The sequence below is a fragment of the Pogona vitticeps genome, chromosome 2, assembly GCF_051106095.1.
Source record: "Pogona vitticeps strain Pit_001003342236 chromosome 2, PviZW2.1, whole genome shotgun sequence".
NCBI lineage: Eukaryota > Metazoa > Chordata > Lepidosauria > Squamata > Agamidae > Pogona > Pogona vitticeps.
The window spans coordinates 21,240,183-21,259,947 of record NC_135784.1 but is presented as its reverse complement, the minus strand read 5'-3'; the positions used below and the strand labels follow the sequence as shown (position 1 = coordinate 21,259,947).

Sequence of the window (19,765 nt, the reverse complement as noted above, 5' to 3'; positions counted from 1 at the left end):
TTTACAGTGTTGCTAAATCTCTACAGACATGATATTCTTGATTTAAACAATTCCTTATGAGCCGTGCTGCCATTATTTCTCAAAGGAAAGAAATGTCTAAGGCTTGGAAAACGGGAAGGCCATTGCTTTGCTTTGCAAAAGTCCTTTCCAGCAGTGGCGTTCCTTTCTCGTATGGCTCTCATTGAAGAGCCACCCTTTGCAATGGTCTCCTGGGGCAGGTAACCAGATCCTTCCTTCCCTGGAATTTACTGGATAGATTTTCTGCTTCAGCTGAGGTGCTTTTAAACTGTACAGAGAAAATCTCAGTATCTGAGTGGTTTGTTTGTTAATCTTTTCAGGGCACATAGAATATCACGGATTAACAACAGCGGGAGGGAGGGAGGGAGGGTTCGCTGGTCCCAAGGCACGGGTGAAGTGTATTTCTAGTGAGAGGAAGAAGTTAGCAAGTTCATTTTTTATTTATTTGGTTGGATTAAATTATTTTAACCCTGCCATTGTACTTTAAAAAAACCCAAGGAGGCTTGCATCGTTGAAAGGCAACAGTTAAAGCTAAAAACTGAGTATAGAAAGGCAGCTTAGATCTTTATGGGTTGAAGCCAACACTTTGATTTGTGCCCGGAAACTGATGGGCAGGCAGAGGAGCTGCCGTAATGAAGGGAGTTGTTTGATCCCGGTGCCCACCTCCAGTCTGCAGTCTGGCTGCTGCCTTATGGACCCGCCAACCTTTCCAGACTTTCCGTCGGCAGCCCCACATAGAGTGTGTCTTAGTAATCATGTGTCACCATGGCTGGATGAGACCTCTCAAGGAACGGTCGCAGCTGGCACACTAGTTTTAATTGTGCAAATGCAATGTCAAAACCTAGGCCTCCAGGAACACAAACACACACAGACCCAAGTTGCCTTCTCTCTCTTTGGTTTCCTGTGCCCCAAAGGGTTAATTCTGGCTTCCAGTCCCCTGGAGAAATTTGAGCAAGAAAGGAAAGGCAGTGAAGGTATAAGCAAGGAGGATAGTGGTTCAGAGATGGGAATTGTACTCCCACAGATCTGGGGGGCTCCCAAGTAGAGTTAAAGAGAGGGAGCCAAGCTGTGAGTGGTGAGGGCATTTTAAAACTCGAGGCACCAAAGACATCTGACTGACTCTGGAAGGCTAGAAGTCCCCAAGGGGAAGGGAGATCCTGTGGCTTTTTATTCCCCATTGTTGCAGCAGGATTCAGATGGAAAGGATTTGGCCTCAAATCAACTTCCCTGAGGAGTCTTAACTGGGTCTCTTTACAACCACCTCTGTTTTCAGCATAATTGTGACTGCATGATGGGAAGCTTCAGCATCCATTTTGCCTGCTTTTGCACCCTGGTGAGAACTCTGACCCAAGGTTTGAGGAAGAAACTCCGAAGCACGAAAGAAGCAAAGATCAGCACGCCCAGAAGATCAATATAGACCAGTCAGAGCAAGAAAAGTCCCCAGGATAGCCCAGTTCCTAGGTTGGGGTGCTGTGCCAAAGAGGAAAAGGGCATTGTAAAAGGAGATGCAGCATCGCTGGGAAACCCAGTGTCAGGAGTTCTTGAAGACATTGCTGCCTCTTTCTACAAAATGGGATGATGCCTAGGATCTTCTGACTTCCATTGACCAAGTAGCCAAAGCCTGCCAGTGGCCAAGGGAAGAGTGGGCAGCCCGGCTGCACTCAATGGCATAGAGGAAGAGGCCTTTCAAAGTTTGGAAACCAGAGACGGGGAGGATTACAGGGAAGTGAAGGCCGCCATCTTGCAAAGGGATGCCCTGAAGACAGAAAAACAGCATCAGCACTTCCGGCACCTGCTGCCAGGGAGCTGAAGATCCCCAAAAAATTCACAGCCAAGTCCTGGAGCTTTGCCACCAGTGGCTGAGGCCGGAGAGACACAGCAAGGAGCAGATCCTGGAGCTGCTGATCCTGGAGCAGTTCCTGGCCAGCCTTCCCCCGGACCTCCAGGGCTGGATCCGGGCAGGAAGGCCACAGACGTGTTACCCTGGTGGAGGACTTCCTCATGAGTCACCAAGGGACCAAAGCAGGAAAGTGGCAAGTGAGGCTTTGTGTTTTAAATCCCACAGTCTTCAGAAGTCAACATATGAATCAATATTTAATTTGTGTTAACTAAAGATTTTACAGTTGTAACTAAACAGCATCTTAAAAAGCAGAGACATCACCTTGCCAACAAAGGTCTGCATAGTCAAAGCTATGGTTTCTCCAGTAGTGATATATGGAAGTGAGAGCTGGACCATAAAGAAGGCTGACCGCTGAAGAACTGATGCTTTTGAATTGTGGTGCTGGAGGAGACTCTTGAAAGTCTCCTGCACTCCAAAAGGAGATCAAACCTATCCATTCTGAATCAAATCAACCCTGAGTGCTCACTGGAAGGACAGATCCTGAAGCTGAGGCTCCAATACTTTGGCCATCTCATGAGAAGAGAAAAGCCCCTTATGCTGGGAAAAAGTAAAGGCAAGAGGAGAAGGGGACGACAGAGGATGAGATGGTTGGATAGTGTCACCGAAGCTGCCAACGTGAATGTGACCCAACTCTGGGAAGTAGTGGAAGACGAGAGGTCCTGGCGTGCTCTGGTCCATGGGGTCACGAAGAGTTGGACACGACTTAATGACTAAACAACAACAACAAGTTAACACGCAGCAAAGGCTGAAATCCTCTTGATTTGCTTCAACTCTGGGGCATTCATTCCTGTGTAAGACCGTAGACCCCCATATCCACTGAGTGGGTTCCCCCACACTCTTCTTCCTCTTTTTTCCTGCCGTTTCCCCCTGAGCCCTTCCTAATGTCATCCTTTGCATCTCTTTTCCCATCCCCTCCGTGTCTGTCCCTCGCTGCTGCTGAGTCTTTGTGGGTCCTGAGGTTGGTTGGATTACTTTTTCCTTCTCTTCAATGTGAAGGAGGGACGGCTCTCCAGCGAGGGGGGGGAATCCTTCTTCCCTCCTGTCTCGCAGTCACCAAGGCTTGAGTTTGGGAAATAAATATATATTTCTGTGTGAGTCTTGCACCTTTTTAGGTAAATAGAGGGAAAAGGAGAGGGAAGGTGTAACGATGGCGTCGCCCAAGAGGGGGCGCCCGTGTGAAGCCTGACAGGCCTTTCTGTACCAAGGAAGAGGAGGAGGAGGAGGAGGAGGAAGGCGAGAGAGAAAAGGCGGGGATTTCCGCAGCAGGGAAGAGTCACCGCCTCCCCATCTCCAAAGCCCAGGAAGGGGCCACCTTCCCGGTTAGGTTCGGAGCCTCGGGTGGCCACCCCGACGAAGCTAAGGAGCCCAGAGAGAAAGAGGAAGAGACAACAGGCCAGCAAGCAAGCAAGCCGACCGAGTCAGACAAGCCTCCTCGTCGCTTCCGGTAGGATCTTCAATGACACAGGGAGGCTCCGACGGGCCCAGAGAGGCGCCAGAGGGGGCTGGAGAGGCGTTTTCGCCCTTTTATTCGCCCTCTCCCCCCCTCCCGGGGAAACTCGGGCAGGCCTTGCTTTGCCCTGAGTTGGGAGCCAAACTTCCTTGCGAGTAAAAAGCGATGTGGGGCTTTCCCAGGACTGCGGAGGTGACCCCACTGCCTGAGGGGGCGCCCCAAGCAGCCTCCGAGAGAGTCAGGGCGGACAACAAGCTGGCCAGGCAGGCCACGGGGACTCACCCTCTTCCACACAGTCCCTGTTTATTCTGATTTATGGCAGCCATTTTCAGGGGTTTCCAGAGAGAGAGAGAAGATTTAGAAGTGGTGGATCCTTCCCTTCTTTTTTGGGGGGGCCCCTCTTGGGACGGCGCAGCTTGTCCGAGACCACCCAGGCTGGCGGTTCCCGAAGGAGGCACAGGGAGGAATCGAACTCCCAACCTCTGGCTTCTCTCAACCAAGGAGCTCTGCCATGGGACCCAGCATCAATCTTGATCGCTCAGTGGTTTAGGCCTCAGGGTGTGGAGCCAGAGGTTATTTCCCCCACTGGGCTTCCTTGAGAGGGGTTGGACTTGATGATCTACAGGTTCACTTCCAGCTCTGCAGTTCTTTTTTTAATTAAAAGAGAAAAAGAAAGTAATAAAACCACAAATTTACAGCGCACTACATTAAATCTACTTAAAGTTAAACAAAATTAAACATACTCTCATTTCTCAACCCTGTGCCACCCTCCCCCTTGGGATCAGATTCATATTCTTTATTTTTTTCATTCCACATTGCCCCTTTCTTTCCAGAAACACACGGATTCTTCTCCTGGTCTATGCCCCTTTCCTTCCTGAAACACATATCCTGTATTATAATGTATTCCATTTTTCTTTAAAATTATTACTTTTTGATATTCCTGTTTTGATTTTCATGTCACAAGTCAATTTATCATGAATGGCCCTATTCCACATTCTATGTACCATTCCTCAACATTAACTTGGTTATGACTTTTCCAATTCTTTGCAAATATCAACCTCACCAAAGACATTCTTATGATAATTAATTCCCTTCCTTCTTTCTTCCCTTTGTTATTATTAATCATGTTCAAGAAGGCAGTTATTGAAGACATTTGTATATCGGCACTAATTATTTCCCTAGTCTCTTTAGAAATCATTATCCATTATTTTGCAGGACCACCACGTATGTAAATACAGCCTTTTTTCTTATTTGCACTTTTAGCACAGAGATGATACATTTTTATTTAACATATTAAACTTCACTGGTGGTCAATACCATCTATACATTATTTAACAACAATTTCCCTTAAAACTTACAGACATATTATCCATTATTTGTTTTTTCCACCATTTACTTTACTATATCTGTGAAGATTCAACTTCATGACTCATCTTCCCAATAATTTACTCCCATCTTTCCTGTTAATTTCTTGTAGTTCTAAGATTATTATAATAATTATTACTTACCCTTTGGACCATGCACCTTTCCACTGGTTGTTACTCTGTGTCATTCCTTTAAAGTAGAAAATGGGTTAGAATGTTTTTCTGGTTTTTCAGAAATATTCTTTTCCAAAGGCTATGAGCCTTCAGTTATTCTCTAAGATATTCTGCAACAGAAGATCTCACTTGCAAATACTCTTATTCTAGATGGTACAGAAAAGCAGTGAAGAGGCCAAAGAAGGATAGGAGCAGCAGCTACGTTCGGAGTCCGGGCTGAGCTTATGGCAGAGGCAGGCTGTTGGGGAAGATGGCAAGAGGTCAAGAAGGAAGCCGAGAAGGGGCTCCAGCAGCGCTGGGAAGCCCAGTGGCAGGAGTTTCTGGAGATGTTGGAGCCCAGTTCTAGAAGAGGGGAAAAGCCCGTGATCTCCGAGGCTGCCCCGTGGGACGATGCCAAGGCCTTCCTGGCCTCCTTCGAGGAAGTGGCCAACGCCTGCCATTGGCCCAAAGGGGAGTGGGTGGCCCGGCTCCTGCCAGCACTTCATGGGGAAGCAGAGGAAGCCTTTCAGAGCCTGGAAGCCGGAGACAGGGAGGATTATGGGAAAGTGAAGGCTGCCATCTTGCGAGGGGATGCCCTGAGGATGGAGGTGAGACGCCAGCACTTCAGGGACTTCTCCTGCCAGGAGGTGGAAGACCCCCGGAGGCTTCACAGCCAAGTCCAAGAACTTTGCCACCGGTGGCTGAGGCCGGAGAGACGCAGCAAGGAGCAGATCCTGGAGCTGCTGATCCTGGAGCAGTTCCTGGCTAGCCTTCCCCCGGACCTCCAGGGCTGGATCCGGGCAGGAGGGCCAGACACGTGTTCCCAGGCTGTGGCCCTGGTGGAGGACTTTCTCATTAGCCAGGAAGGGGCTGAGAGAGCAAAGTGGCAGGTGAGATCCTGTGTATTGCTTAAGAGAGCACAGAACGTGGATTAGGATAACAAAATTTATAACACTACTTCAAGGTCAGTTCAATATCACCTGTTAAGCGCCATTCCAAATAAGATGAAGTTTGTTACCTTGGTCTAATTGCTACATACACAATTTTTTTTTCTCTATTTTTATTATTGCGTGGATTGCCATTTTAGTAAATATGGCTTTTATTTATATTTTTATTTTAAAATATGGATACCTCTCCTTTCTCTTGAAAAGGACCCAAGCCTTATTAAAACAAACACTGGATGCAATTTTCAAGAAATAATTGGGCAACGCTCTGTCAAATCTGCTTTGATTTGGATGCCCTTAGAGGTCCCTTCCCACTCCGTTATTCACAGATTCAGTGAAAAGCTACAAAACAATTAATGGTTAGAGTCTTAAAAATAGTTAAACAAGCATAATATTAATACTGGTAGAGACATGCAAGTTTGAAACAGTTTGAAAAGCACATTGAAAACCCCCACAAAAACATTACAGACCCGTTTCTTTCCCCTTCCCTCAAAGCCCTTGTAGGCAGCCAGTTATTGAGAGAAAGACTGTGAATCAAAAGGTCTTGGCCTGCTTGCGGAAGGATAGCAAAGAGGGGCCAGTCTGTCCTCCAGTGGGAGGCAGTTCCAAAGTCTGGGAACAGCCACCGAGAAGGTCCTCATCAGGTGGGCCCATGAAGGTGGTGGGGCTGAGCCAAAGGCCTCCCCTGATGATCCTACAACCCACACAGGTTCATATAAGGAGATACAATCCCAGGTAGCTTGGACTCAAGTTGCTTCGGGAAATGGCCCGGTACCCAGTGGAGTTACCGTAACAGGGGAGTTATGTGTCCCTTTAGCCACCAGCTCCAGTTAACCATTTGGCTGCAGCATTTTCAAGTTTCTGAAGTTACCGGTCTTTTGCTTAAAACAGTTCCACATAGAACGCATTGCAGTAATCCAAATTGGAAGGAATTTAAGGCATCTGTCGCCATGGCCAGATTAGACATCTCAAGATCAGATTAGATCAGATCCATTAGAGAGCACATGTGGCTTCTTGGACACCAGTTGCCCTTCTGAGTTTTGGATGTACAGGAGGACCCAACTGTCTGTGATTATCAGTATCCACTTATCCACTTATCCGCTGACTCAAAATATTAAATAAATTTAAAAACAAATACAGTGGTGCCCCGCATAGTGACGATAATACGTTCCGAAAAAATCATCGCTATATGGATTTGTCGCTATGCGGAACAAAGAAGCCCATAGGAATGCATTAAAACACGTTTAATGTGTTCCTATGGGCAAAAAACTCACAGTTCTACAAAAATCCTCCATGCGGCCGCCATTTTCGCTGGTAAGCGAGGAAAGGGCACGAAAACACAGCAGGCTGCCATTTTTTTAACCCGGCGGCCATTTTGGAACCGCTGATCAGCGATTCTTAAAACATCGCTATGCGAAAATCGGTAAGCGAAACATTGCAATGCGATCACAACAACGATTGCAAAAAACACATTGCTATGCGGATTCGTCGTTAAATGAAGCGCTCATTATCCAGGGCACCATTGTATGTACAGTGGTGCCTCACATAACGATGTTAATTGGTTCCAAAAAAAAAATCGTTATGTGAAAACATCGTTATGTGAAGCACCATTTCCCATAGGAATGCATTGGAAACCGGTTAATCCGTTCCAATAGGAATGGATTATCCGGTTTTCTCCCTCCCTCCGCGGCTTGGATCTGACCCAGGGCGGCTAACTCAGCCATGGCTTGACTCCCTAGAGTCCGGCCATGGCTGGGGTAACCACTGCGGCTCGGATCCAAGCCGCGGGGGGAGGGTGGTGGGATTGGAATGCCTTTCAGGCATCCTGGGCTTGGATCCCACCTGCTGCCGGTTACCCAAGGGTAACCGGCGGCGGGTGGGATGAACGGCTGGGGTAGGCTACCGGCATCGGGGACAGGGTGGGGGGGATCGGGAAGGCTTGAAGCCTACCCGCGCCGCTTACCCAGGCCGTTTTCGGACTTCTGGAAGTCCGAGAACGGCCTGGGTAAGCGGCGCGGGTAGGCTTCAAGCCTTCCCGATCCCCCCCACACTGTCCCCGATGCTTGAAACCTCCCCGCGCCGCTTTCCCCAGCCGTTCTCGGACTTCCAGGTGTCCGAGAACATTCGGGGTAGGCGGAGCGGGGAGGCTTTAAGCCGTGGGGAGAGGATCAGAGGCATGGATGGGCTCTTCGGCAGCCACCGAGGCTTGGATCCGAGCCTCGGCAGTTGCCGAAGAGCCCGGCCATGCCTTCCACCCCCTCCCCGCAGCTTGGATCCAAGCCGTGGGGAGAGGATCGGAGGCATAGCTGGACTTCAGCCGGCTAAGAGGCCGGCTATCAGGCAGGAGGAGGTGGGAAGATTCCCCCACCACCTCCTGCCCGATCGCCAGCCTCTTAGCCGGCTGAAAACCCGGCGTTCGCTCAGGAGGGGTTGGGGGAAACTTCCCACCTCCTCCTGCCCGATCGCTGGCCTCTTAGCCGGCTGAAGTCCGGCTATGCTTCCGACCCTCCCCCCATGGCTGGGATCCAAGCTATGGGGAGAGGATCGGAGGCATGGATGGGCTCTTCGGCAGCCGCCGAGGCTTGGATCCGAGCCTCGGCAGTTGCTGAAGAGCCCGGCCATGCCTTCCACCCCCTCCCCGCGGCTTGGATCCAAGCTATGGGGAGAGGATCGGAGGCATGGATGGGCTCTTCGGCAGCCGCCGAGGCTTGGATCCAAGCCTCGGCAGTTGCTGAAGAGCCCGGCCATGCCTTCCACCCCCTCCCCGCGGCTTGGATCCAAGCTGTGGGGAGAGGATCGGAGGCATGGATGGGCTCTTCGGCAGCCGCCGAGGCTTGGATCCAAGCCTCGGCAGTTGCTGAAGAGCCCGGCCATGCCTTCCACCCCCTCCCCGCGGCTTGGATCCAAGCTGTGGGGAGAGGATCGGAGGCATGGATGGGCTCTTCGGCAGCCGCCGAGGCTTGGATCCAAGCCTCGGCAGTTGCTGAAGAGCCCGGCCATGCCTTCCACCCCCTCCCCGCGGCTTGGATCCAAGCTGTGGGGAGAGGATCGGAGGCATAGATGGGCTCTTCGGCAGCCGCCGAGGCTTGGATCCGAGCCTCGGCAGTTGCTGAAGAGCCTTCCACCCCCTCCCCGCGGCTTGGATCCCACCCGCAGCCGACTACCCCAGGCATGGTCGGACTCCTGACAGTCCGACCATGGCCGGGGAAGCCGACCGCGGGGAAGGGGAATCCCGGCGGTGGCCTCTGAAGGACCCTTCAGAAGGGTCCTTCCGAGGCCACCGCAGGCATTTTCCCCCAGCTGAGCTGCGGGAGCGCTCCTTGGGAGGCTCCCGCCGCTCAGCTGGGGGAAAATGGTGCCTATGGGGAAAACATCGCAAAGCGATTTTTCCCCATAGGCAACATCGCTATGCGATCGCTTTTCCGATCGCAAAATCCGCATCGGTATGCGGATTTGTCGTTAAACGGGGCACTCGTTATACGAGGCACCACTGTATATGTATTTCCATTGTGTATTTACCAGAACTGGACACTAGGGAGAGCCAGAAACCATGCTACCGTATGTATAACATATGGTACAGTGGTGCCTCGCATAGCGATGATAATCCGTGCAGCAAAAATCGCTGCAAAGCAATTTCGTCGCTATGCGAAAATAAAAAGCCAATAGGAATGCATTAAAACCCGTTTAATTCATTCCTGTGGGCTTAAAACTCACCTTAAGGTGAAAATCCTCCATATGGCGGTCATTTTCGCTGCCTGGTAAACGAGGAATCCGGGCGAAAACACAACGGGCGGCCATTTTTTTTACCCGGCAGCCATTTTGGAACCGCCAATCAGCTGTTGGAAAATCATCGCTATGCGGTAATCGGTAAGAGAAACAGCAAACCGATCATCGCAGAGTGATTTTTACCCATTTAAAACATCACAATGTGATCGCAAAATCTTTGTCGCTATGCGGATTCATCGTTAAACAGGGCGCCCATTAAGCGAGGCACCACTGTATTTTCCACGATTTCCCGGCATCTACGGAGATCGGGGCTTGGAACTGATCCCCCACGGATACCACGGTCCTCTTGTAGATCTATCTCCATGGGTTGGAGCCATGTTGAGATAGTAGGGAGAAGGTTTCAAGGGTACCGTTATCCTTCCTCTTTAAACGGTTGCGGCTGGAGGCTCAAACTGAAAGGATGCAGGGAAGATTAGCCATCCTCATGCCTAGGGGACTGCAAAAATCATGAGTAAACGCATCTTTTTCAAATATTTGTTCCATGGATGCTTTTAGGCGGGCTTCCTGCTGTCAATTATATGGTTTTCTGTTGTGTTTTGTTTTCTTCTTCTTCCTCTTCTTCTTCTTCTTCTTCTTCTTCTTCTTCTTCTTCTTCTTCTTCTTCTTCTTCTTCTTCTTCTTCTTCTCCTCCTCCTCCTCCTCCTCCTCCTCCTCCTCCTCCTTCTTCTTCTTCTTCTTCTTCTTCTCCTCCTCCTCCTCCTCCTCCTCCTCCTCCTTCTTCTTCTTCTTCTCCTTCTCCTTCTTCTCCTTCTCCTTCTCCTCCTCCTCCTCCTCCTCCCATGACAAAGTCTTACCTGAAAGGAAATGGCTCCCATTTTCCCCCATCTGTACAGGGTCTGATGGTCGCCAAGGAAACGTGCCCGTCTTTGTTCAAGAGCCACCAGGATCTGATCAAGCCAAGCAGTCAGACCGTATTCTGGCAGGTTCTTCAGGAAGAGGGTGAGACTGTCGACTCTTTGGGTAAGGATATTTTTGCTCTGGTCTCCTCCACATCTGCTCATTTGATTTCCCATTTGTAGAACTAAGGGGGGGGAAGCAGATAAGCGAAAAGAAGAGAACCTCTGTTCCAATTCTGAGCCCATATACAGTAGGACTCTTTATCCATTGAGTCAGTATCCATAGATTCACTTATCAACGGTCTGAAAATATTAAAAGAAATAAAAGAAAAATCCCCCAGTGGGGTCTCGACCTACGGAATTAATCCGTATTGGAACAGAGTCTGTAGGTTAAAAAGTACGCAGGTCGAAAATGCATTCCCCATAGGAATGCATTGAAAACCATTTAATCCGTAACCCGCCCAAGAAACCTCCTCCCCCACACAAAGTTGAAATAACATTTTAGAAATGAAAGCTTACTTTTCTGAAGCCTTCCAGGGGTCTCCTGCTGCCGCCATCACCGCTGCTGGAGGACTCCGAGGGCTTCAGCGCTGCTGCCGGAGGCCTCTCGGAGCTCCCCCACTGCCGCTATCGCCACTTCTGGAGGACTCCAAGGGCTTTGGCGCAGCTGCCGGAGGCCTTTCGGAGCTCCCCCACCGGCGCAGGCTTTCCCAGGTTGAACAGGCCTACCAGGGGAGGGCTTCCCCCGGCAGGCCCGGTCTACCAAGCTTTCCCAGCCAGTAGACAGGGCCTACAGGGGAACACCCTCCCCTGGTAGGCCCGTCCACCCTGGGAAAGCCTGCATCAGTGGGGGGGGGGGGACCTCTGGAGGCCTCCCATGGAGGCGGGGAAGGCATCCGGTGGTCCCCCGCCACCACCGCTGAAAGCCTTCGGAGGTCTCAAAGGGCTTTCCTCCCGACATTGGAGGAAGCCGTTTGAGACCTCCGAAAGCAAAAAGGCAGGGAGAAAGGGTAGGAAATTTGAATTTCCCGCCCCTTCTCCCTGCCTTTTTGCTTTCAGAGGTCTCAAACGGCTTCCCGATGTCAGGAGGAAAGCCCTTTGATACCTCCAAAGGCTCCCAGCGGCGGCAGCAGGGGGGAACCTCCGGATGCCTTCCAGAGAAGCCTTAGAAGGAATCTGGAGGTCTCCCACCGCTGCAGCTGGGAGCCATGCCGCACCAGGGGATCCCAGCCATGCTTGGATTCCTGGGAGTCTGAGCATGGCTGGGATTGCCCGGCTCGGCTTTCAGCAACAGCGGCGGCAGGGGGTGACCTTTGGATGCCTTGCAAGGCTTCTCTGGAAGGCATCCGGAGGTTCCCCCCCCCCGCCGCCGATAGTGGCTCCGAAGCACTATCAGCGGTGGGAGGGGGGGGCCTCCGAGATGCCTTCCATGGCAGCGGAGCAGCCCTGGAAGATATCCCAAGGCACAATCTACGGCCTGCAGACTGGAACGGGGAGGCGGGAAAACGGAAAGCCTTTCTCCGCCTCCGTAGGTCGATTCTCCAGCCGCAAGGCGAAGTAAAACTGCGGCCGGAGAAGTCCGTAGGTCGAAAAGTACGTAAGTGGAACCAACCGTAAGTCGAGACTCCACTGTACATAGCTTTCACTGTTATACAGTGGTGCCTTGCAGGACAAAAAACCTCGCAAGATGAAGGGGTCTTGAGAGATTTTTGGTGCCTCGCAAGATGGGCTGTCTTGTGATATTTTTTGTCTTGCAAGGCACGTTTCCCATAGGAATGCATTGAAATTTAATTAATGTGTTCCTATGGGGAAAAATGTCAGAAACAAAAACAAGTCAGCAAAAAGTCACTTACCATGTAGCCCTGGAACAGCCTGAAAAAGAGTACCAAACAGCTGAGACTCGGCAACCAGCAGGGAGCCTGCATCCATTTTCTGGTCATCTCTGCTCCTGCCCCCCCTCTCCTCGCCTCTCAGCTGATGGGCGCTAGGTCTAAGAGTCTTCCAGAGGCTTGCCTAGCAGGGAAAAAGCCTCTTAGACCCAGCACCCATCAGCTGAGAGGTGGGGAGAGGGAGGACAGGAGCAGAGACGACCACAAAATGGCTGCCGGCTCCCTGCTGTTTGCCCGAGTCTCCTCTGTTTGGCAGTCTTTTTTCAGGCTGTTCCGGGGCTACAAAGGCACCATGAGGAGCTGGTTCAGTCCACTGTACCTGGTAAGTAACTTTTTGCTGACTTTTTTTTGTTTCTGACTTCCCCCCCCCCCCAATAGGAATGCATTAATTAAATTTCGATGCATTCCTATGGGAAAACGCGCTTCAAAAGATGAAATTTTCGCTAGACGGCATTAACCGTGGTACGGATTAATTTCATCTTGCAAGGCACCACTGTAGTAGTGTTCAGTATAATCCCTGTTTTTCAGCCTCTCTTGGTGGGTGGGGTCTTGGAACCAGATCTCCCTCTGGATATGGGAATTCTCCTGTACCTGAAAAGAACCAATACATCCATGAGTTATATTCCGTTCCAGGCTTTTTTGCTTAAAATATAGCTCTCCTGTGGAAATGTGTGTGGAAAAGCAACAATATTGACAGAATAAGAGTGGGATGATGAATATTAGTCATCATCTTCTGGCTTTGCCTCAGGCATCTTTCCCTTGAAGGCAGGATCCTGGCTGTTTTCATCCCTCAGCCCTTCAGCTTTGTCGGCTACCCCTGCCAGGACGATGAACCGGTGTCAGAAATAGACCATTTTCGGTCTCTTTATTATTGTTGTTGTTAAGTAAGGAAACAGGTAGCAGAGAAGGATGGGAACCAGGTGTCGTGGTTGTAAATCTCAGTGGTGAATTGCTGGAAGTGAAGAAGTCAGCAGACGTGTTCGCTGTGTGCCAAGCTGAATCAGCGCACAACAGGCAATGCCTACACTGACATTCTTTCAGTGACAGGATAAATTTAGCTCTCAGAATTTACAGGGATTGCTTAATACACCAGTGGACCTGATTAATAGGATTTTGACTGTTAAAAATTACAGTGGGGTCTCGACTTACAAACGGTTCTACATACGAACCTTTCGACTTACGTACTTCTCTGGTCGCAAAATTCCATTTCGACTTGCAAACGAAAAATCGACGTACAAACCGAAAAGACTCCTGCCTGTGTTTCTTTGTGCTGAATAATTCTGTGGGTCAGGCATTCTGGCTAGCAAAGCCTGGGTCAATCAGCACAACATGCTTTTTAAAACATGCTTTAAAATTGGCTTCATTGAAAAAAAAAAAGATTTCAAAAATGCTTTTAAAACTGTTCCCTGCCCCTCCTCCTTTCCTGAACTTTTCTTGACCTAAGAAAAAAATATCCCCCACTAGTGGCAGAAGGCGGAATAGCAGCTTCCCATTAGTTTCTATGGACGGAAAAGAGCAGATACGAATTAAATGGTTTTCAATGCATTCCTATGGGAAATGCAGATTCGACCTTTCAGTGAGAGGATAAATTCACCTCCCAGAATTTACAGGGATTAGTTTGATACCCCAGTGACCCTAATTAATAGGATTTTGACTATTACAAATGAGGGGGCAAATCGACCACCTCCTTTATTAACCAAAAGAGAGGATTCCGGTTGAACTGGCTGGCGCTCCTGTCGAGGCTCTGGTTGATGGCTTGTGCACAGCAGCTACCAGGTCTGTAGACACGATCGCTCCTAAACGCCCTCTCCAATGCAGAGCTCGGCCAGCACCCTGGTTGAATCAGGAGCTACGAGCGATGAAGCAAAAACCATGAGAAGGCTAGAGTGCATTTGGAGACAGAAACCAACGGATCACAATAAGATAGCTGTTAGGGTCGTGACTAACCGTTATCTTGCCAAGATAAGGGCTGCTAGTTGAGCTCACCTCGCTAACCGGATAAGCAAGGCTTCAAATCAGCAGGCGGAACTTTTCCATATAGTCCGCAACCTATCCGGAATTGGTCGAAGTGACGGGCCTCCCTCCCTCTAGTATCTCACCCGACCAATTTGCAGCATTTTTAAAATCTAAAGTGGAGACCATCCGCCTGGAGCTTTCTCCTTTTTTGGATACAGTGGATCGAGCAGAGACATCCAGCCCTCCGCCTTGCCCAGTAAGTTTTGATCTCTTTCAGCCTGTGACGCCAGATATTGTAGACAAAGTGCTTGACCACTGCTGGGCCACCACCTCTACTCTTGCCCCTTGCCCAGCCTGGCTAATCAAAGCAGCCAGGCCTATAACAACAGAATGGGCCACAGCAATAATTAATGGGTCTTTCCGTGATGGCAGGGTTCCCCCCGCCCTCAAGGAGACCCATAAGAAAGAAACTGAATTTGGCAGCGGACGATATTGGCAATTATAGGCTCGTCGCCAATGTTTCTTTCATTAGTAAAGTGGTCGAGAGGGTGGTGGCTGATCAGCTTCAGGCGCATTTGGATGAAACGAACGCCCTGGATCCATTCCAGTCGGGCTTCAGGCCACGCCATGGTACAAAAATGGCATTGTTCACCCTGTTAGATGAGGTATTGAGGGAGTCTGACAGAGGGAAAATGTCTCTGTTGGTCCTCCTCAATATCTCAGCTGCATTTGACACCGTCGACCACGGCATCCTCCTGGGGAGGCTCTCCAAGCTGGGAATTGGTGGACTGGCGTTGGACTGGCTCCGATCCTTCTTGGGGAATCGTCTTCAGAGAGTACAACTTGGGGAGAGGGTCTCGGCCCCGTGGAGCCTCAACTGTGGGGTTCCGCAGGGCTCGACCCTCTCCCCAAACCTGTTTAACATCTATATGAGGCCGCTGGTGGGGTCATCAGGGGATGTGGAGCATCGTGCCATCTGTATGCTGATGACACTCAGCTCTACATCTCCTTCTTTCCAACCACAGAGGATGCTGTTCTGTCTCTGCAGCGCTGTCTGCCGTTTATACAGCAGTGGATGCAGGAAAATGGGCTGAGGCTGAACCTGGACAAGACAGAGGTCCTGAAGGTGGGTGGACGCACTGTCAGTGGTTTGGGAAACTCCCTCTCTTTTTTGGGGGGTGACTCCCACTGCTAAGAATGAAGTTTGCAGCTTGGGGATACATCTGGACCCGACTCTCACCATGGAAACGCAGGTGGCGTCCGTGGTCCGCACTGCCTATTTCCTTTTTTGGCGGATTGCCCAGCTGTGTCCCTTTCTTGACGTTGGTGCACTCACCAAAAAATTAACAAAAATAACTGATTCCCAACCTTGGATCCCCAGATGTTCTTGGACTACAACTCCCAGAAGCCTTCACCACTAGCTGTGCTGGACAGGATTTCTGGCAGCTATAGTTCAAAAACATCTGAGCACCCAAGGTTGGGAACCGCTGCTACAGAGCCTTTCTCTGGAGTCCTAAGAATGAGCAAAATTATTCTTTCTTTGCAGATGACACGATGGGAAGGCAGGTCAAGATGGAGAATCCTCAGTGGGAAAGAAATGAGCCGATGGATGTCCCCAGAACCGCTGCCCCGGCAAGCGAAGTGAACCTGCTGAAGAGAACTGAGATAGGTGAGGAAGAATGTGGATTGAAAGAGGATCAGTCAGCAGAGAGAGATAAGGAACCTAATGAGTTCAGGGACCATCTTACAGCTACAGTATGCCAGCCTTCCAAAATGCCTACGAGGGAGGAAACACCCACAACCCTCAAATACAGCCCAAAGTTTCCTTGCAAATCAGAACCTGACAGGATCCATACCAGAAAGAACCATAATGAATGTGTCACATCAGAAGAAGCATTCCAGGAAAATGTATACTCTGATAAACAACAGAGGGTGGTAACTGGAGAAATAAAACCTGAATTTTTGGAAAATGTGGAAGGAGATCATTTGGACGTGTATCGGTATGATCGTGCAGAAGAGGACCCTAAAGATTATGCGAGTGGGGAATGTTACGGAATTCAAAGTGAGGGAAGGCTGTTTGAATGTTCTCAGTGTGGGAAAGGCTTCCCTCAGAGAAGAAATTTGATGATCCACCAGAAATCTCATACTGGAGAGAAAATGTACAAGTGTTATCAGTGTGGGAAGAGCTTCAGTCAGAGACGAAATTTGAATACACATCAACGGATTCATACTGGAGCTAAACCGTACAAATGTTATCAATGTGGAAAATGCTTCAGCCTGGAAAAATATTTGAAAGCACACCAAGGCATCCATACTGGAGCCGAAGCAAAACCGTATAAGTGCTCCCAGTGCAGGAAGTCCTTCTACCAGGAAAAAGCTTTGCTGGTCCATCAGCGGATTCATACCGGAGAGAAACCATACGAATGCTCTCAGTGTGGGAAGTGCTTCAGTCAGAGAAGAAATCTGAATACACATCAAAGGATTCATACTGGAGCTAAACCATACAAATGTTTTCAATGTGGAAAATGCTTCAGCCTTGGAAGATATTTGAAAGTACACCAACGCATCCATCCTGGAGGCGAAACAAAATCTTATAAGTGCTCTCAGTGCGGGAAGTCCTTCAACCAGAAAAAATGGTTGTTGGTCCATCAGCGGATTCATACCGGAGAGAAACCGTACAAATGCTCTCAGTGTGGGAAATGTTTCAGCCAGCAAGGAAACCTGAGGAGCCACTGCAGGATTCATACTGGGGAGAAACCACACAAATGCCTGGAGTGTGGGAAAAGCTTCAAGCGGAGCAACCAGTTGAAAATCCATCAGATAATTCATACCGGAGAGAAACCGTACGAATGCTCTCAGTGTGGGAAATGCTTCAATCAGCAAGGAAACCTGATGAACCACTGGAGGATTCATACTGGAGAGAAACCACACAAATGCCTGGAGTGTGGGAAAAGCTTCAAGCGCATCAACCAGTTAAAAACCCATCAGATCATTCATACTGGAGAGAGGCCGTAGAAATGCTTTTGGTGTGGGAAAAGCTTCAAAGCGGCAAAATACTTGAAGAAACATGAAAAAAATCATAACGATCATATGAAAGCCCTCCACATTGGAAATGTTTCAGTTAGTGACTTCACCTGAATGATCACCTGGGAATCGTTGTAGGACAAGGGCCATACAGATGCCTTGAGCATCAGAAAAATGTTTTTTGGATAGTCTATCTGAGTTTTACGGGATGGTACTACAGTACGACTGTGCTATCCACAGGGGATCGTTTCCAAGCCGAAATATTAAACGCTATACATTTCATCGTCTGTCCTGCTCTAGTGGCCAGTTCCGGTAAATGCACCCTGGATATGCATATCAATAAGTATTCGGTCCGTGTATTTAGGATTTAGAGACAGCAGGTAAATTAACCAGTGGATGCTGATCCCACGGATAGCAGGGTCCTACTGTATTTTGAATATCCTACAGCTGGAAAGGCCCAGTGGCTGAGGTTCCCAACCTTGGGTCCCTGGATGTACATGGACCATGACTCCCTGAAATCCTGGTCAGCACACCTAGTCATGAAGGATTCTCGGAGTTTTAGTCCAAGAACATCTGGGGCCCCAAGGTCGGGAACCACTGACTTAGAGTAAGTCCACTGAATCAATTGCCCTGTGGTGAGTTCAACACTTAAGTAAACCCCATTCATTTCTTGGGTGTTCTAGAGCTGGGACTCCCAGTTATATTTAGCTCTAAATTTCAGAGAAAATCCCAAAGGATATTCCTTAGGGAACCTGCCAGTGAAAACTGCAAGGTCGTTGCAGTTAAGAAAATGAAGTTGAGAATTTTTTAAAAAAGGAATAATTGAATTGAACAATGGTGGAAGAAGTGACACTATTTGCAAATGGAGAGATGGAATGGGTCCTTAGAATCAAGAGTTGGAAGTAACTAGCTATAAGCAAGATCTGTAACTAAATACTGTTCTGGGTAAACAAAGTATATAATGTTACTTTTCAAAAGTATTGTAGAATGGAAGTTGTACATTCTTGTAATGGATGCCCCATTACAGAAGTTATGTCAAAAGTTATATCTGACAGGCACTTTGAGATACTTTGAAATAGTTGTTTTGTAAAAAGAACCTATTTCTTACCTTATCAATAAGGACTCTTTTCCTCCCCAAACTTACAGAAAATGCGAAATAAGAATGAGCAGTGCACCAGAAAATGTAACAAAATCCTTTTCCAGTGTTGTAATGTAGAACAATTTTTCGACCGCTGTTAGTGAGTAATAGGAATGAATTACTTATGGAAAATAACTTCCAAACCCTTGACTGTCCATAACTCTTTCAACCTGGAGTGTGGGTTCTGAGCCTTGCCCCTCTGTGAGGGTTTGATTTGTGGCTCTTTTCTTTGTTCGAATAAATCAGGAAATTTTTGTACTTTAGAAACAGGTGTGGTGTTTATTGGAGTGTTCAACAAATAACCGGTGTCAACAAAGTTATTCCAACGTTTTTCTCCTTCCGACAACCCATCAGCAATGAGCTTCCATTCTTCATCCAGGAACGGGTTCCCTTCCCCAGCGTTCCATGGACCCGGACAGTCTATAGACAAGTTCGGGTCTACCATATGTCCCGCTTCACCTTCCAGGAGGGGCACAGTGTCCTCATTCTGATCATCCACTCGCACGGAGCCTCCAACGGGTGTGGGGGGTCTTCCAGGTTCCCCCCGGTATCCCTTCTTCCTCATTTCACTCACTCTCCATTCCAAACTCTCCCTCCTTTCTGTCTCTACTTTTTCTTTTTCCAATCTTAGCCTTTGTCTCCTTGGCTTCCTCTTCTCCCCAATAAGACGGTCTCGGGGGATCTCTCCTCCTATAATTTTCCTCCTCTCAGCCTCTCCCAAGCTCTGATCCAGGGATCCTCCATCCAGACCCATTCCCAAGCTGGAGGTAACTGTTCCTCCCTCCTTTTTATATCTGCTGTTCCCGCCTCTATCTCCACTCCCCTTTTATTTCAACCCTTTCCCCCCGAGTTCCTTTAACCGTTAACCTTTGTATTTCTCCTTCTAATACTTGAGTATCTGTCCGTTGCTGTTCTGTTCTCTTGGGGGATGAAGTGGGCAAGGTCTGTATCTCTTTCTCGGCAGTATGGGCGAGAGGGACATCACTCTTACCCCCTGTCTCACACTCTTTGAATATTTTTTTACCATGAATCTTGTACAGGATATATTTTTTTGCCTCACTGGGCATAGGGAGCATCGGCACATACCACTTTTGCATTTTTTTAAAAAATAAAATGTTTCCATTATAAAAAGTTCTCACTTTACAGTGTTGCTAAATCTCTACAGACATGATATTCTTGATTTAAACAATTCCTTATGAGCCGTGCTGCCATTACTTCTCAAAGGAAAGAAATGTCTAAGGCTTGGAAAACCGGAAGACGGTTGCTTTCCTTTGCAAAAGTGCTTTCCAGCAGTGGCGTTCCTTTCT

General features: G+C 48.8%; 1 protein-coding gene across 1 annotated transcript; it reads left to right on the top strand.

The window, feature by feature from the left end:
- The first annotated feature begins 124 nt into the window (after window positions 1-124).
- Window positions 125-18,725, top strand: LOC144583021 (uncharacterized). The gene is made up of 4 exons (XM_078388339.1): window positions 125-3,362; window positions 5,057-5,775; window positions 10,449-10,575; window positions 15,843-18,725. The coding sequence occupies exons 2-4, from the start codon at window positions 5,131-5,133 to the stop codon at window positions 17,309-17,311; spliced, it is 2,241 nt and encodes a 746-aa protein (XP_078244465.1). The 5' UTR covers window positions 125-3,362; window positions 5,057-5,130; the 3' UTR covers window positions 17,312-18,725.
- Window positions 18,726-19,765: the final 1,040 nt, after the last annotated feature.

What these genes read in the sequence shown, in the direction of transcription:
- LOC144583021 (XM_078388339.1), top strand. Translation starts at nt 5,131, where the DNA reads ATGGCAGAGGCAGGCTGTTGGGGAAGATGGCAAGAGGTCAAGAAGGAA. An exon ending in CTGAGAGAGCAAAGTGGCAG is followed by an intron (nt 5,776 to 10,448) that starts GTGAGATCCTGT and finishes CCATCTGTACAG; the next exon opens with GGTCTGATGGTCGCCAAGGA. An exon ending in TGAGACTGTCGACTCTTTGG is followed by an intron (nt 10,576 to 15,842) that starts GTAAGGATATTT and finishes CTTTCTTTGCAG; the next exon opens with ATGACACGATGGGAAGGCAG.